This window comes from Oryctolagus cuniculus, chromosome 16 (genome assembly GCF_964237555.1).
Source record: "Oryctolagus cuniculus chromosome 16, mOryCun1.1, whole genome shotgun sequence".
Classification (NCBI taxonomy): domain Eukaryota; kingdom Metazoa; phylum Chordata; class Mammalia; order Lagomorpha; family Leporidae; genus Oryctolagus; species Oryctolagus cuniculus.
This window is the reverse complement of record NC_091447.1, coordinates 60,462,606-60,481,966: the sequence shown is the minus strand read 5'-3', so window position 1 is coordinate 60,481,966 and position 19,361 is coordinate 60,462,606. Positions and strand designations below refer to the sequence as shown.

The following is a 19,361-nucleotide window of genomic DNA, read 5'->3' as shown; positions in this document are numbered from 1 at the left end:
AGGTCTTCCATCCACTGGGTCACTCCCCAAATGGCCCCAACAGCTGGGGCTGGGCCAGGCTGGAGCCAGGAGCCAGGAGCTCCATCCGGGTCTCTAGCACGGGGCGGGGGGGCAGGGCCCACCCTCCACTGCTTTCCCAGATGCCTCTAGGAAGCCGGATGGCAAGTGGGGTGGCCAGCACTTGAGCCAGCACTCACGTGTGGAGTGCCAGTGTCGTAGATGGCAGCTTAAACACCACCTCAATGCAGCCCCAAAGATGAGCTTTTGATAAAAGCAATTTTTTTTGACAGGTAGAGTTAGACAGTGAGAGAGACAGAGAGAAAGGTCTTCCTTTGCCGTTGGTTCACCCCCAAATGGCCGCCGCGGCCGGCACTGTGCTGATCCGAAGCCAGGAGCCAGGTGCTTCTTCTGGTCTCCCATGGGGTGCAGGGCCCAAGCACCTGGGCCATCCTCCACTGCACTCCCTGGCCACAGCAGAGAGCTGGCCTGGAAGAGGGGCAACCGGGACAGAATCCGGTGCCCCGACCGGGACTAGAACCCCATGTGCCGGCGCCGCAAGGCGGAGGATTAGCCTAGTGAGCGCCAGCCACATTTCTGCTTTCTTAAAACCTCATGCTAAACTGACAGGTTTGTTCTTGAACTTTCTGCCCGGGTGGAGCCTCCTGATTTGCCGTTTGGTTACGTCCAGGGAGGCTGAAGGGGCAGAGGGGAGGGGTCAGGCAGGAGAGGCCCTGACGAAGACAGCGTTGATCAGGTGTTGATGATGAAAGTGCACGTGGTGTCTTGTTGGGAACTGGGACCACTGGGAGCCACAGCCCTGAAGTCCAGGTCGAGCAGAGACTGCAGAGGGCTGAGGGGTGCACGCCAGAGACTCCTCAGGCTTCCCGAAGCCAAGTCTTCTAGCACACTCTTGGCAGATGCCGGACGGGCGAGCGGTCTCTTCCTTACCTGATTGTGTTCAGCTGGTGTGACGCCGGATGGCTTTGAATGTGCGCAGGAAAGCAGCTGTGGCTTCTCCCCAGGTGGGAACACCTGCCAGGCCCCTCCGGGCCTCCCTGGTCTGCTCTCTCTGTTGTAACAATGCCTGGGCAGCAGAAGGGTCAAGGGCGTGGTGCCCGTGTGTGGGGAGGGCCTTGTGGCGGAGCATGGCTCATGGGGAGGCAGCGCCCGGCTAGCTGTGGTCTCCCTTCTTACTTGGGTATGGGGACGTGCCCTGCCCTGGAGCGCGTGCTGCGTGGGCAGAGGTGGCGCCCCCACCCCGGGCTTCCCTCTCTTACCATCTCCCTTCTTCTTACCAACTTGGCTGAGCACCCTGCCCTCGGCCGGCCCCACCCACCACGCGGCAGCCCCGAATGGCTCTGTATGGCAGTTTCCCGTGTGGGAACGTCCCCCGGGACCCAGGGTGCCCACCCAGGACATGGCACATGCCCCAGGACAGCACACGCCCCAGGAGAGGCCCACCCCTGCCTGAGCGAACAACGCAAGGATTGTTCAGACCCCGTGTTTTGACTGAGGCTTCTCAGAAGTGAGCCAAGTAAACTTGACATTCAGGAAGACGGCTGCCTGGGTTCTGTTGCCAATTCTGCAGTTCAAGTTTTCAAACAAAAAATAAGAATTTTGGAAAACTTGTCTGCCACCAGGGGCCCTGGCAGCTTCCTGATGGGTGGTGATATTAACAAATGTGATTTCCTGCTGTGTTCAATGAAACATGCCAGCATTTGGGAGGCCTGCCAACCCAGCGAAGCCATATTTTCCGGATGACCAATGCGTGGTGTTATAAAAACACCCATCGGTGAAACAGCCATCCAAAATGCAAGGCAGTACTCATTTTTCACAGGAAGATTCAGTTATACAACATGAAATTCACCACTTAAAGTGCGCCAGTAGTGGCATTCAGAACCTTCCCCGTGCAGCCAGCACCTACCTCTGGTTCCAGAACATTCCACCGGCTCAGAGGACCCCAGCACCTGTGGCAGTCGCTCCCCACGGCCCCGCCCCGTCCCTGGGACCTGCCCGTGCCGTGCGTTTCCTGACAGGAGCCTCGCGCTGCGAGTTCTGGGCTGAGCTCTCGTGGCTCCGTGGCTCCAGCGGTCGTCCAGGCTGCGGCGCGCCGGCTCCATGCCACTTGTGGCTGGGTGACAATCTGTGGTGTGGGCGCCCCACTGCCCCGGCCTCCGCCGCTCCCGCTGAGGTTGGCTGTCGCTCTGACCAGGTCCTGCATCCGCGATGCGTCCGCAGTTTGATGGTCACCTGTCTCGAGGTTTGTGGAGACTTGAACGTGGGAGGTTGGCAGCCGCTGTATCCCCAGGCGCGCTCGGAGCCTCCCTCCCCGACTCGTGTAGTGTTTCTCACGTGCTTGGCGGAGTCCTGGCTTCGCTCTCCCCTCTGCTCCTCGGGCTGAGACGCAGCCACCGACCCGTCCTCACGCTCCCCCGTCCTCTCCCCGCCTCTGCAGGTCTGCTTTTTTTTTTAAGATTTATTTATTTATTTGAAAGTCAGAGTTACACAGAAAGGGAAGAAGGGGCAGAGAGGGAGAGGTCTTCCATCAGCCGGCTCCTCCCCAACTGGCCACAACGGCCAGAGCTGGGCCAATCCAAAGCCAGGATCCAGGAGCTTCCCTCGGGTCTCCCACACAGGCACTTGGGCCATCCTCTACTGCTTTCCCAGGCCATAGCAGGGAGCTGGGTCAGAAGTGGAGCAGCCAGGACTTGAACTGGTACCCATATGGGATGCCGGCATTGTAGACTGGGGCTTTAACCCGCTGCGCCACAGCGCCGGCCCCTTAACAAGCTCGTTCAGTCGCAGTCGGTTGAGTTCGTGGACGCGAGGTTTTGGGAAATGCAGGGTGGCTGGCTTCCGGCAAGGGGCCCCAGCCCGCACTGTTGGACTCTCGTACGCATTCCAGGTTTTCGGAGCTGGGTGAGTGGTGTGCTGGCTTTCAGTTCTTCTTTGTTATGGTATATGTGTGCCACTTTTGATTGATGTGGACTGCTGGACCCCTTGCACATTTTTGGGGTACTGTACAACGTTTCCACACAGACACAGCACTGACGCCCCAGCAGGACTTCTTTTCCTGCTCCCCTCTGCGCGTGTGGCGCCTCGCAGCCCCTCTAGCTCTAGGGGAGAGGAGGCTCCATGGTTGAGACCCGCTATGCCAGACATATAGTGGCTTCTCTTGCCCTTCCCAGTGTGCTGTGCACCCGACAAGGCCACCTGGGAGTGGGGCTTCCAGAGGGTCCTGAACTCTGCCCCCAGGCCCGGGCGGGCGTGTGTACCTCCCTGCCCAGGCTGTGGGTCTGCATGGCCACAGGGCAAGGCTCAGGGACGCGTGTGTGTTTACTTCTCCCTCACCCGGGCCCTGGGAGAAGGGACCCTGGCACCTTCCCTGGTTTGTGGCAGGCGTGGCGAATGCGAGAAGACCCTCTGTGGGCAGAAGAGGCCTCCAGAGGCAGTACCATTCTCCAGCTTGGCTCTGGGGGCCCGGGCTGTGGAGCCACCTTGGGCCTGCCTCGTGCAGAAGTCCTTGCCATCCAGGGGTGCTTTGGGAAAATCAAAGTGCGCCTGCATTTACGCTCCTGGTCTTTTCTGTCACGATGACTGAGATCGTCACTTCCCGACTTCCACACGTGAGCTAGGTCAAGTTCAACAAGTGCAGACGTGGGGGCCATGTGCGGCTGGTGCTTCTGGCTGGGCATAGGCCTGCCCAGCACCCCTGCACCTGGCCCTGTGCGCCCAGCTCACAGCCCTGCCCACCCTCTGGAAGTCCAGCCCTCAGCTCCCTCGACTGCTTCCAGGACTCCATGTCCTTTCCGCACAGCCTCACTCCACAAACACCCGGGCTTGGTCACTGTGACTGCACAGGGGCCCCGGGCCTACACCTGCCCATGGCAGGGCCTGTGTGTATCTTGGGCCTTGGTGGTGTTTTCCCGAAGCGCGCAGCAAGGAGACCTCAGACTATGTGTCAGGACAGGCTGGCTGGGAGGTCAAGACCATTGACATCTTTGGTTTTGTTCGTCTGATTCTCCAAGCAGCAGAGTGACTGCCGATTAGCGTGCTGTGCCTGGGCACCTGCCAATCCTGTCCCAGTGCAGTGGCAGAGGGTTTGTTTTGTTTTAAGATAGATTCGATTTGATTTGAAAGGCAAAGTGACAAAAAGAGAGAGAGAGATGTCTTCCATCTGCTGGTCTGCTCCCCCAGTGGCTACAATGGCCAGGGCTGGGCCAGGCCAAAGCCAGGAGCCAGGTACTCCATCCAGGTCTCCTGCGTGGGTGGTAGGGCCCCAAGCACTTGGGCCGTCCTCCACCGCTTTCCCAGGCCACAGCAGAGAAGCCGGGACTCGAACAGGTGCTCCAGTGTGGGACGCCGGCGCTGCTGCCGGCGGCCTAACTGAAGTGCGGTGGCGAGTTCTGACCCTGTGACTTGAGCCTGCTGCTTGTACTGGCCCGCCCCGCTCGGCTCTGGGCTCACCACTGAACCGGCCCTGTGTGATTCTGAGGAGCTGCAGTCGTTATTTGGATGTTAGTAACAGCAGACCTTGGCTCATGCTAACCATCTGATTTCCTTTTCCCCCGTTTTGTTTTGTCTTGTCTCTGCACACATTTTCTGTAGCTTGAAATGGCGATTGAAAACCTCCAAAAAAGCGAAGGAATCACATCACACAAAAGCGGTTTACTCAACAGCCATGTAAGTGTGTGTCGGCCTCGGCGGGCTGCTCGTGGCGTAAAAACCAGACAGGGAGAGGACGCTGGAGGGCAGAGAGGGAGCAAGAGACCCAGCCCAGCAGTGTGCAGGGAGCGAGCGAGCGAGCGAGTGTCTCCTTCCACAGGGAGGGACGGTGAAGACAGGGTCTGTGCGCTGAGAGGAGGCGGCGCCGCCCGGCTGGGGTGTCACGGGGACTCTTTACGCCGCCCGGCCGGGGTGTCACGGGGACTCTTTAGTGCAGGCGAGCTCCCGCGGAAGCGCCCGGCAGTGCAGCCGCACGCGAAAAAGACAACAAACGCCGAAATGGGCAACCACAAAAAGGGATCGGGAAGCCCAGTTTTCCTGGCTTCGAGGCTGTAAGGAACTGGTCACCTGAGCAAAGGGTAGCAGCAACTGAGAGCTGCCGGCTGTAGCGATCGGAGGTTCTTGGCCGTTGTCTGCCTTGAGGGAGAAGACCCGTGGCTGTAGGGCCTGTGCAGGAAGCTGGGGGAGCCCTGGCTCCGGGCAGCTCGGTGGCCAGCGGGGACTGCACGAGGCACTTGCTCAGGCCCTCCGTCCCGGGCGATGACGTGGCGGGGGGAGGGCACAGCTCCTCGAACCTGCCCCTTGCACGTGACTCCTCCTTCCATGTTGGCGTCTGCAGGAGCCCAGCTGGGGGGGGGGGGCAGCCCCAAGGGCGGGGCCCTCCTGTTAGCCCTCCCCAGGCACACACGCCCACCCTTGGCGTGGGGTTTGACTTTGCTTGCACCCGGTCCTACCGCTGACCCCTCAGAGACTCTGGTGATGGCTGATGTCCAAATAAAGCTTTACTTGAAAGTCAGAGTTAGAGAGAGAAGGAGACGCAGAGAGAGAGAGAGAGAGAGAGAGAGAGAGAGAGAGAGAGGTCTTCCATCTGCTGGTTCACTCCCCAGTTGGCCACATGGCTGGAGCTGCGCCAGCCTGAAGCCAGGAGCTTTCCGGGTCTCCCATGTGGGTGCAGGGGCCCAAGGACTTGGGCCATCTTCCACTGCTTTCCCAGGCCACAGCAGAGAGCCTGATCGGAAGTGGAGCAGCCAGGACTCGAACCAGTGCCCATGTCGGATGCCGGCACTGCAGGCAGTGGCCTCACCCTCTGCCCTGGCGCCGGCCCCATCATTCAGTTCTAGTCCGCTTCCCCTTGGGGTCACTCATCGGTGCACGGAGAGGAGATGGGACCCGCGGTTGCCTGAGGGTCTGTCTGGGTCAGTCCTGTCCCCAGTTACCTTCCACTCAGCGGGAAGAACGCGTCATCAAGACACCATGCATCTGTCCACATCAGCGTCTCCCTCCTTACCCAGGCGAAGAATCCTCCTCTTGACGCACAGAACACGGGCAGAGGGGCAGCGATGCACGGAGGTGGTCGCCTTCTCCAGGCCTTGCTTCTGACCTGCGACTGGTCACCTCCGGCTGGTGGACAGGCTCGAGACTCCAGCTCCCGGGCTCCTGGCCCAAGGTTTTTTGTAGCCTGCGGCCGCCAAGCCTAACCTCCTGTGGTCATTTGGCTTCTGCCCAGCTCACCTTGGCACTCAGGCCCTTGGGACGTTGGGCTGCCCTGAGCAATGGCGCCTCCTGCTCCCCACAGCGAGTGCCTGGGCTCAGCCCGGCTTTCCCAGCCTGTTCTGGAAGCATCTCCAAGACCCTGGGCCGCACAGTGACAGAGCCAGCTTTGCCTCTGCCCTCACGGGGCACTCTTGAGGACCTGGGGGTGGGGAGGGGCCAGCAGTAAATAAAGCAGTGCGAGCCCCGATCCTGCACAAGCTCAGAGGGCCCAGTATGGGGCAGCCGCTGCTCGCCCAGACTCTGCACCGAGTGAAAGTCGAGGGGACGGTGGCAGAGAGAGGACCCGCTCCTCCAGCGCCAAGGCCAGGGCCGTGCCCGGTGGCCGCAGAGAGGCGCCGCCCAGACAGCATCAGGGCAGTGCAGGGTGAGGAAGGGACAGCACCTGCTGACCTCCCAGTTCCGAGTCACCCAGCTTCCCCAGAGCGAGGCAGGGAAGGCTGCAGAGGCCAGATGTGGTCATGGCGGCCAGGCCGGGCGTGGGGAGCAGGAGAGCGCTCGGTGAGGTGCCTACCAAGGCCACCAGTGACAAGACCAGAGGCCGACTCCAAGGCATGGGCTCCCTGCTCCCCAGGTTCCCCGATGGCTGAGGGCGCAGATCCGACCGTGCACAGAGACTGGCGCACAGCTGCAGCCTTGGGAGAGGGCCGGGAGCCGAGACCCTGTCTGCAGGAGCCCAGCCTAGAGGGTGGGGCCCTCCTGTCAGCCCTCCCCAGGCAGGCTCAGCACCCTCCTCCCCCAGCTCCTGAGACGCCGTCCTCTGCCCTCAGTGCCAGAGAGCAAGTCTGGTCCCACCTCCGACTGCCTGCTCTGTCCCAGACCGACTGCCACCGTGTCTCCAGGTCTGTCATTCCGCTGGAGGAGCTGCTGGGCCCCACCTAGTAAACTGTGTTTCCATAAGGAGCCCAAGGCTTCCGTCCTTCCCAGCTGGTCTGCGGTAGGGGACAGACGCACAGGCAGGACTCAGCCTTGCTCCGTGCACGTGGCTCCTGCCTCCCCCAGCCACGGTGAAGGTCACGCGGGGCAGCGGGAGCAGCACCTGCCCCATGGTTTGGGTGGGTGGTTCTCAGACCTCTGACTTGACCTTGACCTTGACCTCCAGCCAGGGCCTCAGCTCCAGACTCTCGCCAGCCTTTGGACTCGCCTTTAGGTGTTTTATTAAATCTCTGTTTTGCCTCCGGCTGTCGGGGAAATGGGTACACGTGGGTCCCTCTGTTCATTGTCAACCCTAAACACCGAGCGCCGTGCTGATGGGTCTCGGGAGGCTTCCTTTAATCTTCCAGTTTCTCCATTGCTGCAGGTGTGGGGGTGGCTTGTGTGTGTAGTGGGGTGTGCATGTGTGTGTAGTGGGGTGTGCATGTGTGTGGTGGCGTGTGCGCACGTGTGGTGGCGTGTGTGTAGTGGGGTGTGGTGGCGTGTGCGCACATGTGGTGGCGTGTGTGCATGTGTGTGGTGGCGTGTGCGCACGTGTGGTGGCGTGTGCATGCGTGAGGACTGACCCTGCCGGGCCTGACGTGGGAAGGATGAAACAGCAGCGCTCGGTTGCCGTGAGAGATGGCAGACGAGGTGGCGCAGACGCGGCTGTCCTCGCCGCCGCCGTCCTCTGGGTGAGCCCGAGTGGGTGTTTCCGTGCCCTCCAGGGTACTAACGCGCGGTCCTGTCTCTCTCCGCCCAGCTGCAGTGGCTGTTGGACAATTACGAAACTGCCGAAGGCGTGAGCCTGCCGCGGAGCTCCCTGTACAACCATTACCTCCGGCACTGCCAGGAGCACAAGCTGGACCCGGTGAACGCCGCGTCCTTCGGGAAGCTCATCCGCTCCGTGTTCATGGGCCTGCGCACGCGGCGGCTGGGCACCAGGTGGGTAGCCGGGACCCCCTTGGCGCCCGCCGCCCTCTTCCTCACCCAGACGCAGGATTGCTGGAAGCCACAGGGCCACCAGCCGCCCCTGGTGAACTTGGAGCCGCTCCGAGTGTGTGTGGGCTGAAGCCCTAGAGGGCTTAGTTCCGTGCATCTGCAGTCTCCCATCAGTGCCTCCCGGGGTTCAGGAAACCTAGTGCCAGAGTGGCCATGGAAGCCACGCCCCTGCCGTCAGGACGCGGGTCGGGGGAGCTGACGCCGGCCTGCCTGATTTCCAGGGGTAACTCCAAGTATCATTACTATGGGATCCGGCTGAAGCCAGACTCGCCCCTGAACCGGCTCCAGGAGGACACCCAGTACATGGCCATGCGGCAGCAGCCCACGCACCAGAAGCCCAGGTGGGTGACCCGGCCGAGGCCGGCCCGGACAGGTTCTCCAAGTGTGAGGTTGAGGACGGGGTCTGCCCTGGAGAGGGTGGGGGAGGTGTGTGTGTGGGAACCCCCACCCCCGTGGCCTGCGTCCTGGGGAAGCCACAGTCCCCTCTAGGCAGGGCGAAGCAAGGCTGGGCTACCCGCTCCAGCAGCTCACAGATTTCTCACATCTTGACCCTTTGCAAAACCAGCCGTTAGTTTTCAGGGCGGTTTCGGGCTCTGGCACGGTCGTGTGCCGCGTCACGTTCCGGGCAGTAGACCACACGTGCAATGGTTGTCCTGTAAGACCGGCTAGACAGTGCCTGAAGGTGCCGTAGCCATCCGAGTCTGTGAGCGTCCAGGGCGTTCACACGGGGACAAACCCCGCCAAGGACGGAGCTCTCCAAACATCCCTGCACTGGGCAGCCCATGCTCCACGGGGCGTGCAGACACGGGCGGACGCATTCCTGGGCGGGGGGCGGGCGAGAGAGTAAGTGGATGGGTGGATGGGTGGACAGATAGACGGATGGGTGGATGGGTGGATGATGGACAGATAGACGGATGGGTGTTTGGGTGGATGGATGATGGACAGATAGACGGATGGGTGTTTGGGTGATGGACAGATGGGTGGATGGATAGACGGGTGGAAGGATGGATGGACAGATAGATGTGTAGGTGGGCGGGTGGATGGATGGATAGTTGGGCGGATGGACAATGTTTGGGTGGCTGGGTGGAGGGATGGGTGGCAGATGGGTGGGTGGGTGTGCCCACAGTGTAGCCCGTCCACACGATAGGCCAGTGCTGAGCCTTTCCAAGGAAGGAAGTCTGACCTTGCTCCGAGGTGGATGGAATTCAGGAAACAGGCCAGACACACGAGGACAAGCCCTGTGGGAGTCCACTCCTAGGAGGTCCCTGCCATTGTGGGATGCACGGGGGCAGGAAGTAGCGCCGGGGGGCGTCTCACGGGGCAGAGTTTCCGCATGGGAAAATGAGAATTTCTGGAGACGGATGGTGGTGATGGCCGTGCCGTCTTGGGAATGTGCTTACGCCACGGAATTGTACACGTAAACAAAGCTGTGTTGTGTTTCCTGGAGCACAACCCCGCAAGCTGACCCCTGCGCGGTGCCCTGCCCTCGGGCCATCCCAGGCTGGGCTGTGCGGGCCTCGTGGTGACCATGTGTCCCCGCCCAGGTATCGGCCCGCCCAGAAGACGGACAGCCTTGGGGACAGCAGTGCCCACAGCAGCCTGCACAGCACGCCCGAGCAGGCCACGGCCGCCCAGAGCCAGCACCACCAGCAGTACATAGGTGAGCGGCGCCAGCCCCCGCCCCGGGGAGCGCTGCACTGGCGGGTGCTCACGCCTGGCGGCGCCGGCAGTGTTCAGCCAGGGGTTGGGAACAGTTCTGGGGCCGGGCAGTGGGTGCAGTGGTTGGGGCCGGGCAGTGGGTGCAGTGGTTAGGCCCTGCTTGGATGCCGTATCAGAGGGCCTGGGTTTGAGTCCCGGCTCCACCTCCACCTCCAGCTCCCTGCTAAGGCACCCCCTAGGAGGCAGTAGTGATGGCCCCAGTACTGGGGTCCCTGCCACCACGCGGGAGACCTGGATGGAGTTCCTGGCTCCTGGCTTCCGCAGGGCCCAGCCCTGGCTACTGCAGCCATTCAAGGAGTGAGTCAGCAGATGGAAGACCACCCACCCACCCTCTCTCTCTGTGTCTGCCTTCCAAGTGCAGGAGAACAAATATTTCAGGGGTTGGTGCTGTAGTGTAGCGTGCTAAGCCACTACCTGCAGCGCGGGCATCCATATGGGCCCCAGTTCCAGTCTCGGCTGCTCCACTTCCGATCCAGCTCCCTGCTGTGGCCTGGGAAGGTAGCGGAGAACGGCTTCAGTGCTTGGGCCCCTGCAGCCACGTGGGAGCCGTGGGTTGAGCTCAAGGCTCCTGGCTTCAGCCTGGCCCGTTACTGGCCATTGCAGCCATCTGGGGAGTGAACCAGCAGATGGAAGATCTCTCCATAATTCTGCCTTTCAAATAAATAAAATAAATCTTTTAAAAAACTTTTCCAGTAAAAAAGTTAGAAAGTTCTAGATAGGCCCTCTCTCTGGTGCCCCGAGATATGAGAATACCCGCACACGGCACCCGGGCGTGGTCGGTGACCGTGGTCACTGAGAACTGGGGAGGGGGCGCGGCAGGATTTGGCCCCCTTGCAGGATGGATGGATCCAGCCGTCTCCGGAGGTCCCTGCAGGGGGCGCTGCCACCGGCCTCCTGCCCAGGGGTCCGGTCAGCTGGCCACCCCGCGGAGCTGCTGAGTGCAGAGCTAGGAGCCAGAACTCCAGCCGGCTCTGCCACGCGGGTGCAGGCGCCCCAGCCCTTGAGCCCTGGCTGCTGCCTCCCAGGGCTCGCGCGTGGGAGCAGCGGGCAGAGCCCCACTGCCGACTCCCCGCGTCGCCCGCAGACGTCTCCCACGTGTTCCCCGAGTTCCCGGCGCCCGACCTGGGCAGCGTGCTGCTGCAGGGGAGCGTGACGCTGCAGGACGTGAAGACGCTGCAGCTGGCGTACCGACGGCACTGCGAGGTGACGGCCCGCGTCCCCCGGGGCGCCTCAGAGACCCGCGCCCGCCCCCGCGCCCGGAGCCGCGTGCTCGCGTCCCCCGCACCCCACCCCACCCCACCCCCGGCCGCCCGGAGCCGCGTGTTCGCGTCCCCCGCACCCCACCCCACCCCCGGCCGCCCGGAGCCGCGTGTTCGCGTCCCCCGCACCCCACCCCACCCAGCCGCCCGGAGCCGCGTGCTCGTGTCCCCCGCACCCCACCCCACCCCCGGCCGCCCGGAGCCGCGTGCTCGTGTCCCCCACCCACCCCACCCCACCCCCGGCCGCCCGGAGCCGCGTGCTCGCGTCCCCCGCACCCCACCCCACCCCACCCCCGGCCGCCCGGAGCCGCGTGTTCGTGTCCCCCGCACCCCACCCCACCCCACCCCCGGCCGCCCGGAGCCGCGTGTTCGTGTCCCCCGCACCCCACCCCACCCGGCCGCCCGGAGCCGCGTGCTTGTGTCCCCCCCCCCACCCGGCCGCCCGGAGCCGCGTGCTTGCATCCCCCGCACCCCCAACCCCGCCGCCCGGAGCCGTGTGCTCGTGCCCCCGCCCCGCCGGCCGCCTGACCCTCGGTTTTCGCTTCCAGGCCACCCTGGACGTGGTCGTGAACCTGCAGTTTCACTACATTGAGAAGCTGTGGCTTTCCTTCTGGAACGCCAAAGGCCCGGCCAGCGACGGCCCCGCCTCGCTCCCTGCCAGGTGACCGCCCTGTCCCGCCGCTGCCCACTGCCCATGTAACCCGCAGGCGCCACCCACCTGCTGGCCCCCGCGGGCGCGAGCGCTCGGCACCGGGGCTGAGCCGCCTTGCCGCCCGCGTGGGCTGCTGGCCCGCAGGTTTCCAAGTCAGGGTCAGCGGGGAGGGGTCGGAGGGGGCCGAGCTCAGTCCAGGGGAGGTCCTCGCGCAGCTGCACTGAGGCAGTGGGCGTGGCCACGGCAGGGGCGCGCGGCGCGGGTCCACAGGGCCAAGCTTGGGGCGTCCGAGTGTCACGGGCCTGCGGCCTGCAGAGGGGTCCGAGCGAAGAGCTGGGGGTGCGGGTGGAAGTCCGGGAGCTGGCGCTGGGGGTGGGGCGGCCGCGCTAACCCGCCCCTCGGCCGCAGTGACGAAGAGCCCGAAGGCGCGCTCCTCCCCAAGGACAAGCTGGTGTCCCTGTGCAAGTACGACCCCATCCTCAAGTGGATGAGGAGCTGCGACCACATCCTGTACCAGGCGCTCGTGGAGATCCTGATCCCCGACGTGCTGCGGCCCGTGCCCAGTAAGCGCGCCGCGCCGCGCCTCGCCTCGCGGGGTGTTCAGTCAGGCGTTCAGAAGGCACAGAGAGAGACTTCCATCTGCTGGTTCGCTCCCCAGACACCCAAGCAGCCGGGGGCTGGGCCAGGCCAGAGCCAGGCGCTCAGTCCAGGGCTCCCACGGGGGTGGCGGGCCGGGCACCCGGGCCTCACTGCTGCCTCGCAGGGTGCGCATGCGCAGGGAGCTGGCGTCCGGCACCGAGTTGCGGCTGGAGCCCCGCGCTGTGGTGGACAGTGCGGAGGCCCACGCAGGGCCGCGGCCGCCCCTCCCCGCCTGCCCTGTGCGTCCGCGGCCGCTTGGTGTCGCTGGAACAGGCTTTCCTTTGCCTCCATGTTTCTCCGTTTCTGACCCAGACCTGCAAGGAGGGGGAGGCCACAGTTAGTGGCTCTGACCGTGGTCAGCTCACTGCCAGGAGTAGGCCAAGACCAGACCCAGTTTCTGGAAGGTTCCTTGGAGGGCACCCAGGCTGGCTGAGGGGTGGCCTCGTCACAACCCCAGATGGGGCTGCTGTCACCTTGGTCCCAACGTTTGTCAGCACCCGCCGTGCCCCAGTGCCTGGAGGCCCTGTGGGCTGTTTGCTGAGAACAGGCACACCAAGAGAGGGAGCCAGGGTCGTGGCTGCAGCCTGCCTAGCACCGTGGGGGTCCCCAGAGGACCCTGGAGGTGGGGTCAGAGTGACAGGGCACAGCGAGAGAAACAGAGAAGCCTGGCTGACCCACGGAGACTTCCTGAGACCCCTGCCCTCTGTGGCGATACCAACGCCCGCCACGAGGGGGCAGTGGTGCCAAGTGCCCCACAGTCTCCACGGTGGACCAGGCAGCTGGGGCGGGCCTCGGAGGCCATCTGCCCGTCGCTGGGCCTTTCTGTTGTCGGCAGAACCTGGAGAGTTGCGGAGCTCGGGTGTCTCCCGCGCACCTGCTGCCGGCGGCTGCACACGGCTCCAGCGGCGTCTCGGGGGCCTGTGAACGGGGGCTCTGCCTCCTTCTCCGAGTTTTGCTTCTGTTTTCAGTGCTCTGAGTAGGGTTTGCTTCTTGTCAGCAATCGCTCATGAACTTGAGAGTTGGGAGGGGGTGTGCGTGCACATGGGGGTCTCTCCCGGGCCCTGGGGACCCTCAGGGTGTGCAGCAGCGTCCCTGGCCCCACCCACAGCCCAGTGTCCCTGGGGAGCGGACACCCCGTTCCGGGCAGCGGTGCTGGTGCCCACCCCCCGGCTGAGCTCCCCACAGCCCGGGCCCTGCTCCCTGGCTCTCCGTGGGTGGGGGTCGGGTGCTGGTGTTGGGCGGGCCCCTGCCTGCCCCGCCCTGGGTTAACTCAGGGTTTGTGCCTCCCAGGCACCCTGACTCAGGCCATCAGGAATTTTGCCAAGAGCTTGGAGGGCTGGTTGACAAACGCCATGAGTGACTTCCCGCAGCGTGTCATCCAGACCAAGGTGAGGGGGAGGCGCCCCCATCCCAGGGACCCGAGCACCCTGGGTGGTACAGGGCCAGCACGGCTGGCGCCTGAGGGACAGTTTCCAGCCAACTCACAACACAGTGTCTGTGCCCCTCGTGGAAGGGGCATTTGCGGGACGTCAGATGCAGCGGGGCAGCCTCCCTGGGGAAAGTCGGGGTACCCATCGTCCCTGAGAACCTCTCCTTTCTATTTTTTATGCATGTGTTTATTTGAAAGGCAGAGTGACGGGGCGGGGTGGGGGTGGGGAGAGGGAGCGCGAGATCTTCCATCCACTGGGTCACTCCCCAAATGGCCGCAGTGGCCAGGGCTGGGCCAGGCTGAAGCCGGGAGCCAGGGGCAGGGACTCCAGCACTTGGTCACCTTCTGCCGCCTTCCCGGTCACATCAGCAGGGCGCTGGATGGGAAGTGAAGCAGCCGGGACTCGAACCGGCGCTCCGATACGGGAGGCTGGCCCTGCAGGAGGCGGCTGAAACACCCCGGCCGCAGCACCGGCCGTGACCACCTCCCAAGGAGCTGGGGCTCAGGGCAGGGCCAGCCTCTGGGCGCCTGGTCGCTGCCTGCGCTCTGGAGTTGACCTCAGGACCCTGGGGTCCCTGGACGGTCGCCTGCACGCTCCCAGGCCAGGCCCCAAACCGCGTCTCCCAGTGGCTGGAATGCTTTGCTTGTTTGTTGACCTGAACGGCAGAGTCAGGGCGTGGAGATACCAACACTGACAGAACTCTCCCATCACTGCCCCAGTGGCCACAGCAGCGGGCGCTGGGCCGGGCAAGGCCAGGATTTCGGAGTGGCACGCAGGCCTCCAGGTGGCTGGCGGAAGCCCAGCTATGTGAGCCGGCACTGCTGCCTCCCAGGGTGCGCCGTAGCCGGTGCTGAGGCTGGGCCGCGGGAGCTTGAGCCCCAGGACGGCCGCCCGTCCCCCTAGATGGACACCCGTCCCCCTAGCTGCGGTTTCCACAGCAAGTCCAGAGAGCAGAGTGGCTGCTCCCAGCCGGAAACACGCCGCAACCCCGAGGCGGGCTCCTGTGTAGGGGAGGAGGTGGGCACCGCCGCAGTCCCGCAGAGGAGCACGGTTCCGGCCCGGCTGCTCCGGCTCTGAGCCAGCTCACCGCCGTTACACCTGGGAGAGCAGGAGTGACTCGAGGGAGACCCGGCTGGAGTCCCAGGCTCCTGGCCGCAGCCTGGCCCATTTGAGGAGTGAACCAGCGGACAGAAGACCGTGTGTGTGTGTGTGTGTGTGTGTGTGTGTGTGTGTCACACTGCCTTTCAAATAAATAAATTTCTTTTTTAAAAAAGTCTGTTTTGGCTCATGGTTCTGGAGGCGTGGATTCCAGAGAGCAGGGCCCAGGCGCTGGGAGGGCCCTGGGCGGCCCGTCCCACGCTGACCCCGCGGGTGGCTCCCCCCCCATGAAGTCACCTCCCAGACGCCCAGCTGTGAGCTCCAGGGGCCAATGAAGTGTCCCCCTCCTGGTCACACGGCAGTGGTGAGGGTCTAGGCGCGGCCTGGCTGTAGCTCCTGCCTGCACCATGGCTGAGTCACGCACCCACCCGCACCCGGCTGCGTTCCAGGTGGGCGTGGTGAGCGCCTTCGCGCAGACGCTGCGGCGCTACACGTCCCTGAACCACCTGGCGCAGGCGGCGCGCGCCGTGCTGCAGAACACGTCCCAGATCAACCAGATGCTGAGCGACCTCAACCGCGTGGACTTCGCCAACGTGCAGGTGCCTCCTGGGGGCGGGGTCTCCCCCCTGCAGAAAGCCAGCAACCCCCACACCTGGGCCCTCGCCGAACCCAGTGCCCCCGCGGGGTCCTCTGCACCGGCTCCCAAGTGCCCCATCCTCCCTCGGAGGCTCCTGGCCACCAGGGTCCCAGCCCCGCATCCCGGCCAATGCCGGTCGCACAGCCCCATCCTCTGGGCGGGGGCGTGCAGGTGCAAGCCTTCGACCCCAGTGTTCGGTCCTCTTGGCTTTGGTCCAGAAAGGCCGGCGCTGGAGGCCCGGAGGCGGGGCAGGCTCCCTGTGGCTCCGCCCCCGACCCTGGAGGTGGGCGTGGCGCTCACAAGGTCGGCCACCCGAGCGGCACCTGGGCTGTCACTGGCCCCGTGCGCCCACAGGAGCAGGCCTCGTGGGTGTGCCAGTGTGAGGAGAGCGTGGTGCAGCGGCTGGAGCAGGACTTCAAGCTGACCCTGCAGCGGCAGAGCTCGCTGGACCAGTGGGCGCGCTGGCTGGACGGCGTGGTCACCCAGGTGCTGAAGCAGCACGCGGGCAGCCCCAGCTTCCCCAAGGCCGCCCGCCAGTTCCTGCTCAAGTGGTCCTTCTACAGGTGCGTCCTGCGGGGCCTGGGGGAGGGGCCTCCGCGCGGCTCAGGGGCAGTGGGGCCCAGCGGCAGGTGTCTAGGCCAGAGGTAACGATGCGAGCTTCCCCCAAGGCAGCCACGCGGCTTACCGTCCTCAGAGACCCTCCTGCCCCCGGTCCAGCAGCGTGGCCTCTGTGGCCTTTGTCACCGTCTGCCCGGTGCCCTGGTTCTGCATATGGCTCTCTGCGGTCCACGCTCTTGCCTGCCTCCTCCCCAGTCCCACAGGTTCCCAAGAGCTGGCCTCTTGCTCTGTCCCCTGCGGTGTCCCCAGCACCTACCCCCTGCCTGAGCCGGTGGGTGGGGGAGCCCAGGAGACCCGCAGTTTCTCGGTTCCCACGGCCGGGATCCCCGAGTAGCCGCAGGCCGGCGCGGCCACCTGGGGGCGCTGTTTCCCACAGCCGCTGGCTTTGTCGCCGACTGCTCCGGGCCCCGCCCACCCCATGTGGTCTGTGGGGCGAGAGGGCAGCCCTCTGCCCACCGGTCTGTCACGGGCCCCCGGGGATGCTCAGCTGTCCGGGCCGCCGGGGTTTCCAGGCTGCCCCGCGGACAGCGCGTCGCCCTGAGCCGTGCGGCTGTGCCCCCTGCCCGCAGCTCCATGGTGATCCGGGACCTGACCCTGCGCAGCGCCGCCAGCTTCGGCTCCTTCCACCTCATCCGGCTGCTCTACGACGAGTACATGTTCTACCTGGTGGAGCACCGCGTGGCTCAGGCCACCGGCGAGACGCCCATCGCCGTCATGGGCGAGGTGAGGCGCCCGGCCGGCCCCAGCTCCTCCGCCCCGCCCCGCTCGGGCCTGGAGGACGTCCTGCCCGTGTAGTACAGCACAACAGGCAGCCTCTGAGTGGTTCCAGAACATTCCACCTCGGGAGGAACGCTCACCTCCGCGGCCGGTCCCTCCTCGGCCCCTCCCCCAGCCCCCGGTGACCACGCGCCCCCTTCCTGTCCCCGTGGAGTCCCCTGTCCGGGACGCGTCCTGTCGGGGGAGCCCCACACGGCGTGGCCTCTGTGTCTGCATCTCTCCCTGGGCGTGGCGTCCCCCAGGGCCCACACACTGTTCCTGTTCCTGGCTGTGTGCTAGTCCACTACACCAGAAGCTTGGGGTCTTGAAAAAGCTCATGGAGAGGCGCTGGGGGAAACCCCGCGCGTGGGTCTCGTTCCAAGTCACTCATGCCCACGCGGCCCGGCCACGGCCCCGCTGCTGGGCGCGTCTGGACACGAGGCTTTGTCCACACGTCTGTTTGCATCTCCACTCTGTCCCTAGGGGTGTGACTGCGGGGTCGGACGGGTACTGAGCTCTGGGCCCTCACTGTGGCCGTGGGAACCAGGGGCCCCACAGCCTGCCCAGAACCCACGGGAAGGGGGTGTGCTCCGGCACAGGCTCGGCGGGCACCCAGGTGCTCCCTGTCCCTGCCACCACCAGTGCCCCGGGCTCCACCCCCAGCCGGCCTGGTGGCCCCCAGCTGCCCAGTCACCTACAAAACTCAAACCCGTGGTGACCATGGAGGGCGACGCCCCTGACCCCGGGGTTTCTCTTGCAGTTCAACGACCTCGCCTCCCTGTCGCTGACGCTGCTGGACAAAGGTGGGTGTGTGCTGGCGTCCCTGGCCCCGCCCTCTCCCCGTGCGGGGGGGGGGGGGGGGGGCAGGGGGCCAGGGGCTCCAGAAGCTGGAGCCCAGGGAGGGCGTGGCCAGAGACCCTCCCGGGTGGGCGGGCAGGCTGGGGACGGCTGCTGCGGCTCCCCCAGGCCTTGACCCCTCGCTTCTCCCCCCGCCCCCGGTGGCCCCGCAGACGACGTGAGCCAGGAGCGAGGCGGTGAGGCGGCCGGGGAGCGCGGCCTGGGCGAGCCCCTGGTGAAGCGGGAGCGCAGCGAGCCGAGCCACCCCCTGCAGGGCGTCTAGCACGGAGCGTGGGCTCCGGGAGACGCCGCCCGCCCGGCGCCCTGAGGACTGGACTGCCCCACTCCACCGCAGTGCCTCTTCCAGGACGTGCTGTCCGCTCTGCCTCCAGGGGCGCGCCCACCGAGGAGGAGAGAATGTTGTAGGAGAGATGGTCGCCGCGGCTGTCTTCTGGGTGCCCGGTGCCCCCACAGGTCTCCGGGCCCTGTCCTGAGCACACCTGCTGGCAGTGGGGGTCTTGGTCCCTGTCCCTTTAAGAGCAGGGAGGGGCCGCGCTGAGAGCTGGTCCCCACCTTGGTTGCAGCAGGTACCAAAAACCTCACCTTGATTTAAAAAGGAAAAACCTGGAAGGGAGGGGCAGCCACTCCCCGCTGGGTCCTGCGAGGGGCCAAGGGCACCAGGGACCCACCCAGTGTGCCCCTTGTGGCCTTCCCTGGTGCGCCAGGAGCCCCGTCCCAGGTACCAGAGGCTTCTCCGGAAGCGGCTGCCCTTGCCACGGCCCTGCATGGGTCCGCGGTCCGGCAGGACAAGCGACAGAAAGGGACCCTGCACTGGGCGCTGTCCTTAGACAGCAGAGCCAGAGGCTTCGTCAGCACGGTGGGGGCTTGGAGTCCAAGCTCACGGTCAGCGTCGGAGTGAGTGTGTTCGGGGGCCGGAGCCTCTGCCCCCGGGCATCGTGCCTGCGCCTGGCTCCAGGCTTCCAGGAAGCCCCCTCGGCAGGAACCCTCCCAGCACCCCAGCCCTGCCGAGTCCTTGGGTCCTCCTCACAGTCCGCACTGCGGACTCGCGAGGGCCTGAGCGGAATTCCGCTGCCCGCAGCCGCGTCCTGGGCTTCCCTGCAAACCGCTCGCAGACACAGCCCGGCCTCCGGCCCCGGGAGCTCCGTCCGCGCGACCCAGTGGTTTCTCTGTTTGGAAAATGTTCATACCATAGTTTTGTGCTCTAATTGTTCTTAGAAGGTTGCTTACGAATGTGTCTATTGCACTATATTCAGTCCCAAATACTTCGTTCCCGACGCTCAGAAGGTACTAATGCCAACTCCCGTGGCCTGGAAGCGCCCGCCTCTGCGCCAGGGCTGCCGGGAGGCAGAGGCGGGCTCGTGGTAGAAGCAGACAGTTGCTGGTAACTGCAGCGTTCATCTGGTCTTGCCCTGGGAGACCTGGACGGAAGCAGACAGAAGAATGTCTGAGAGGCGCGCCCCTCCCGGGAGGCACGCGCGGCCTCGGTTAATGTATTCTTGGCTCCC

General features: G+C 65.0%; 1 protein-coding gene across 4 annotated transcripts in view; it reads left to right on the top strand.

Annotated features, from left to right (window-relative positions):
• The window catches only part of RFX2 (regulatory factor X2), a 71,007-nt gene extending 52,549 nt beyond the window's left edge, over nucleotides 1–18,458 (top strand). For 3 of the 4 annotated variants that reach the window (XM_070058727.1, XM_070058730.1, XM_070058728.1), the window contains exons 6-18: nucleotides 4,609–4,683; nucleotides 7,952–8,133; nucleotides 8,412–8,531; nucleotides 9,735–9,850; nucleotides 10,994–11,112; nucleotides 11,717–11,829; nucleotides 12,229–12,383; nucleotides 13,750–13,847; nucleotides 15,437–15,586; nucleotides 15,979–16,187; nucleotides 16,812–16,965; nucleotides 17,759–17,801; nucleotides 18,009–18,458. In XM_070058727.1, coding sequence (XP_069914828.1) covers nucleotides 4,609–4,683; nucleotides 7,952–8,133; nucleotides 8,412–8,531; nucleotides 9,735–9,850; nucleotides 10,994–11,112; nucleotides 11,717–11,829; nucleotides 12,229–12,383; nucleotides 13,750–13,847; nucleotides 15,437–15,586; nucleotides 15,979–16,187; nucleotides 16,812–16,965; nucleotides 17,759–17,801; nucleotides 18,009–18,118 — 1,644 coding nt within the window. In that variant the 3' untranslated portion in view covers nucleotides 18,119–18,458. The remainder of the gene's footprint in view (nucleotides 1–4,608; nucleotides 4,684–7,951; nucleotides 8,134–8,411; nucleotides 8,532–9,734; nucleotides 9,851–10,993; nucleotides 11,113–11,716; nucleotides 11,830–12,228; nucleotides 12,384–13,749; nucleotides 13,848–15,436; nucleotides 15,587–15,978; nucleotides 16,188–16,811; nucleotides 16,966–17,758; nucleotides 17,802–18,008) is intronic. The other variant, XM_070058729.1, reaches the window with a different exon arrangement.
• Nucleotides 18,459–19,361: the final 903 nt, after the last annotated feature.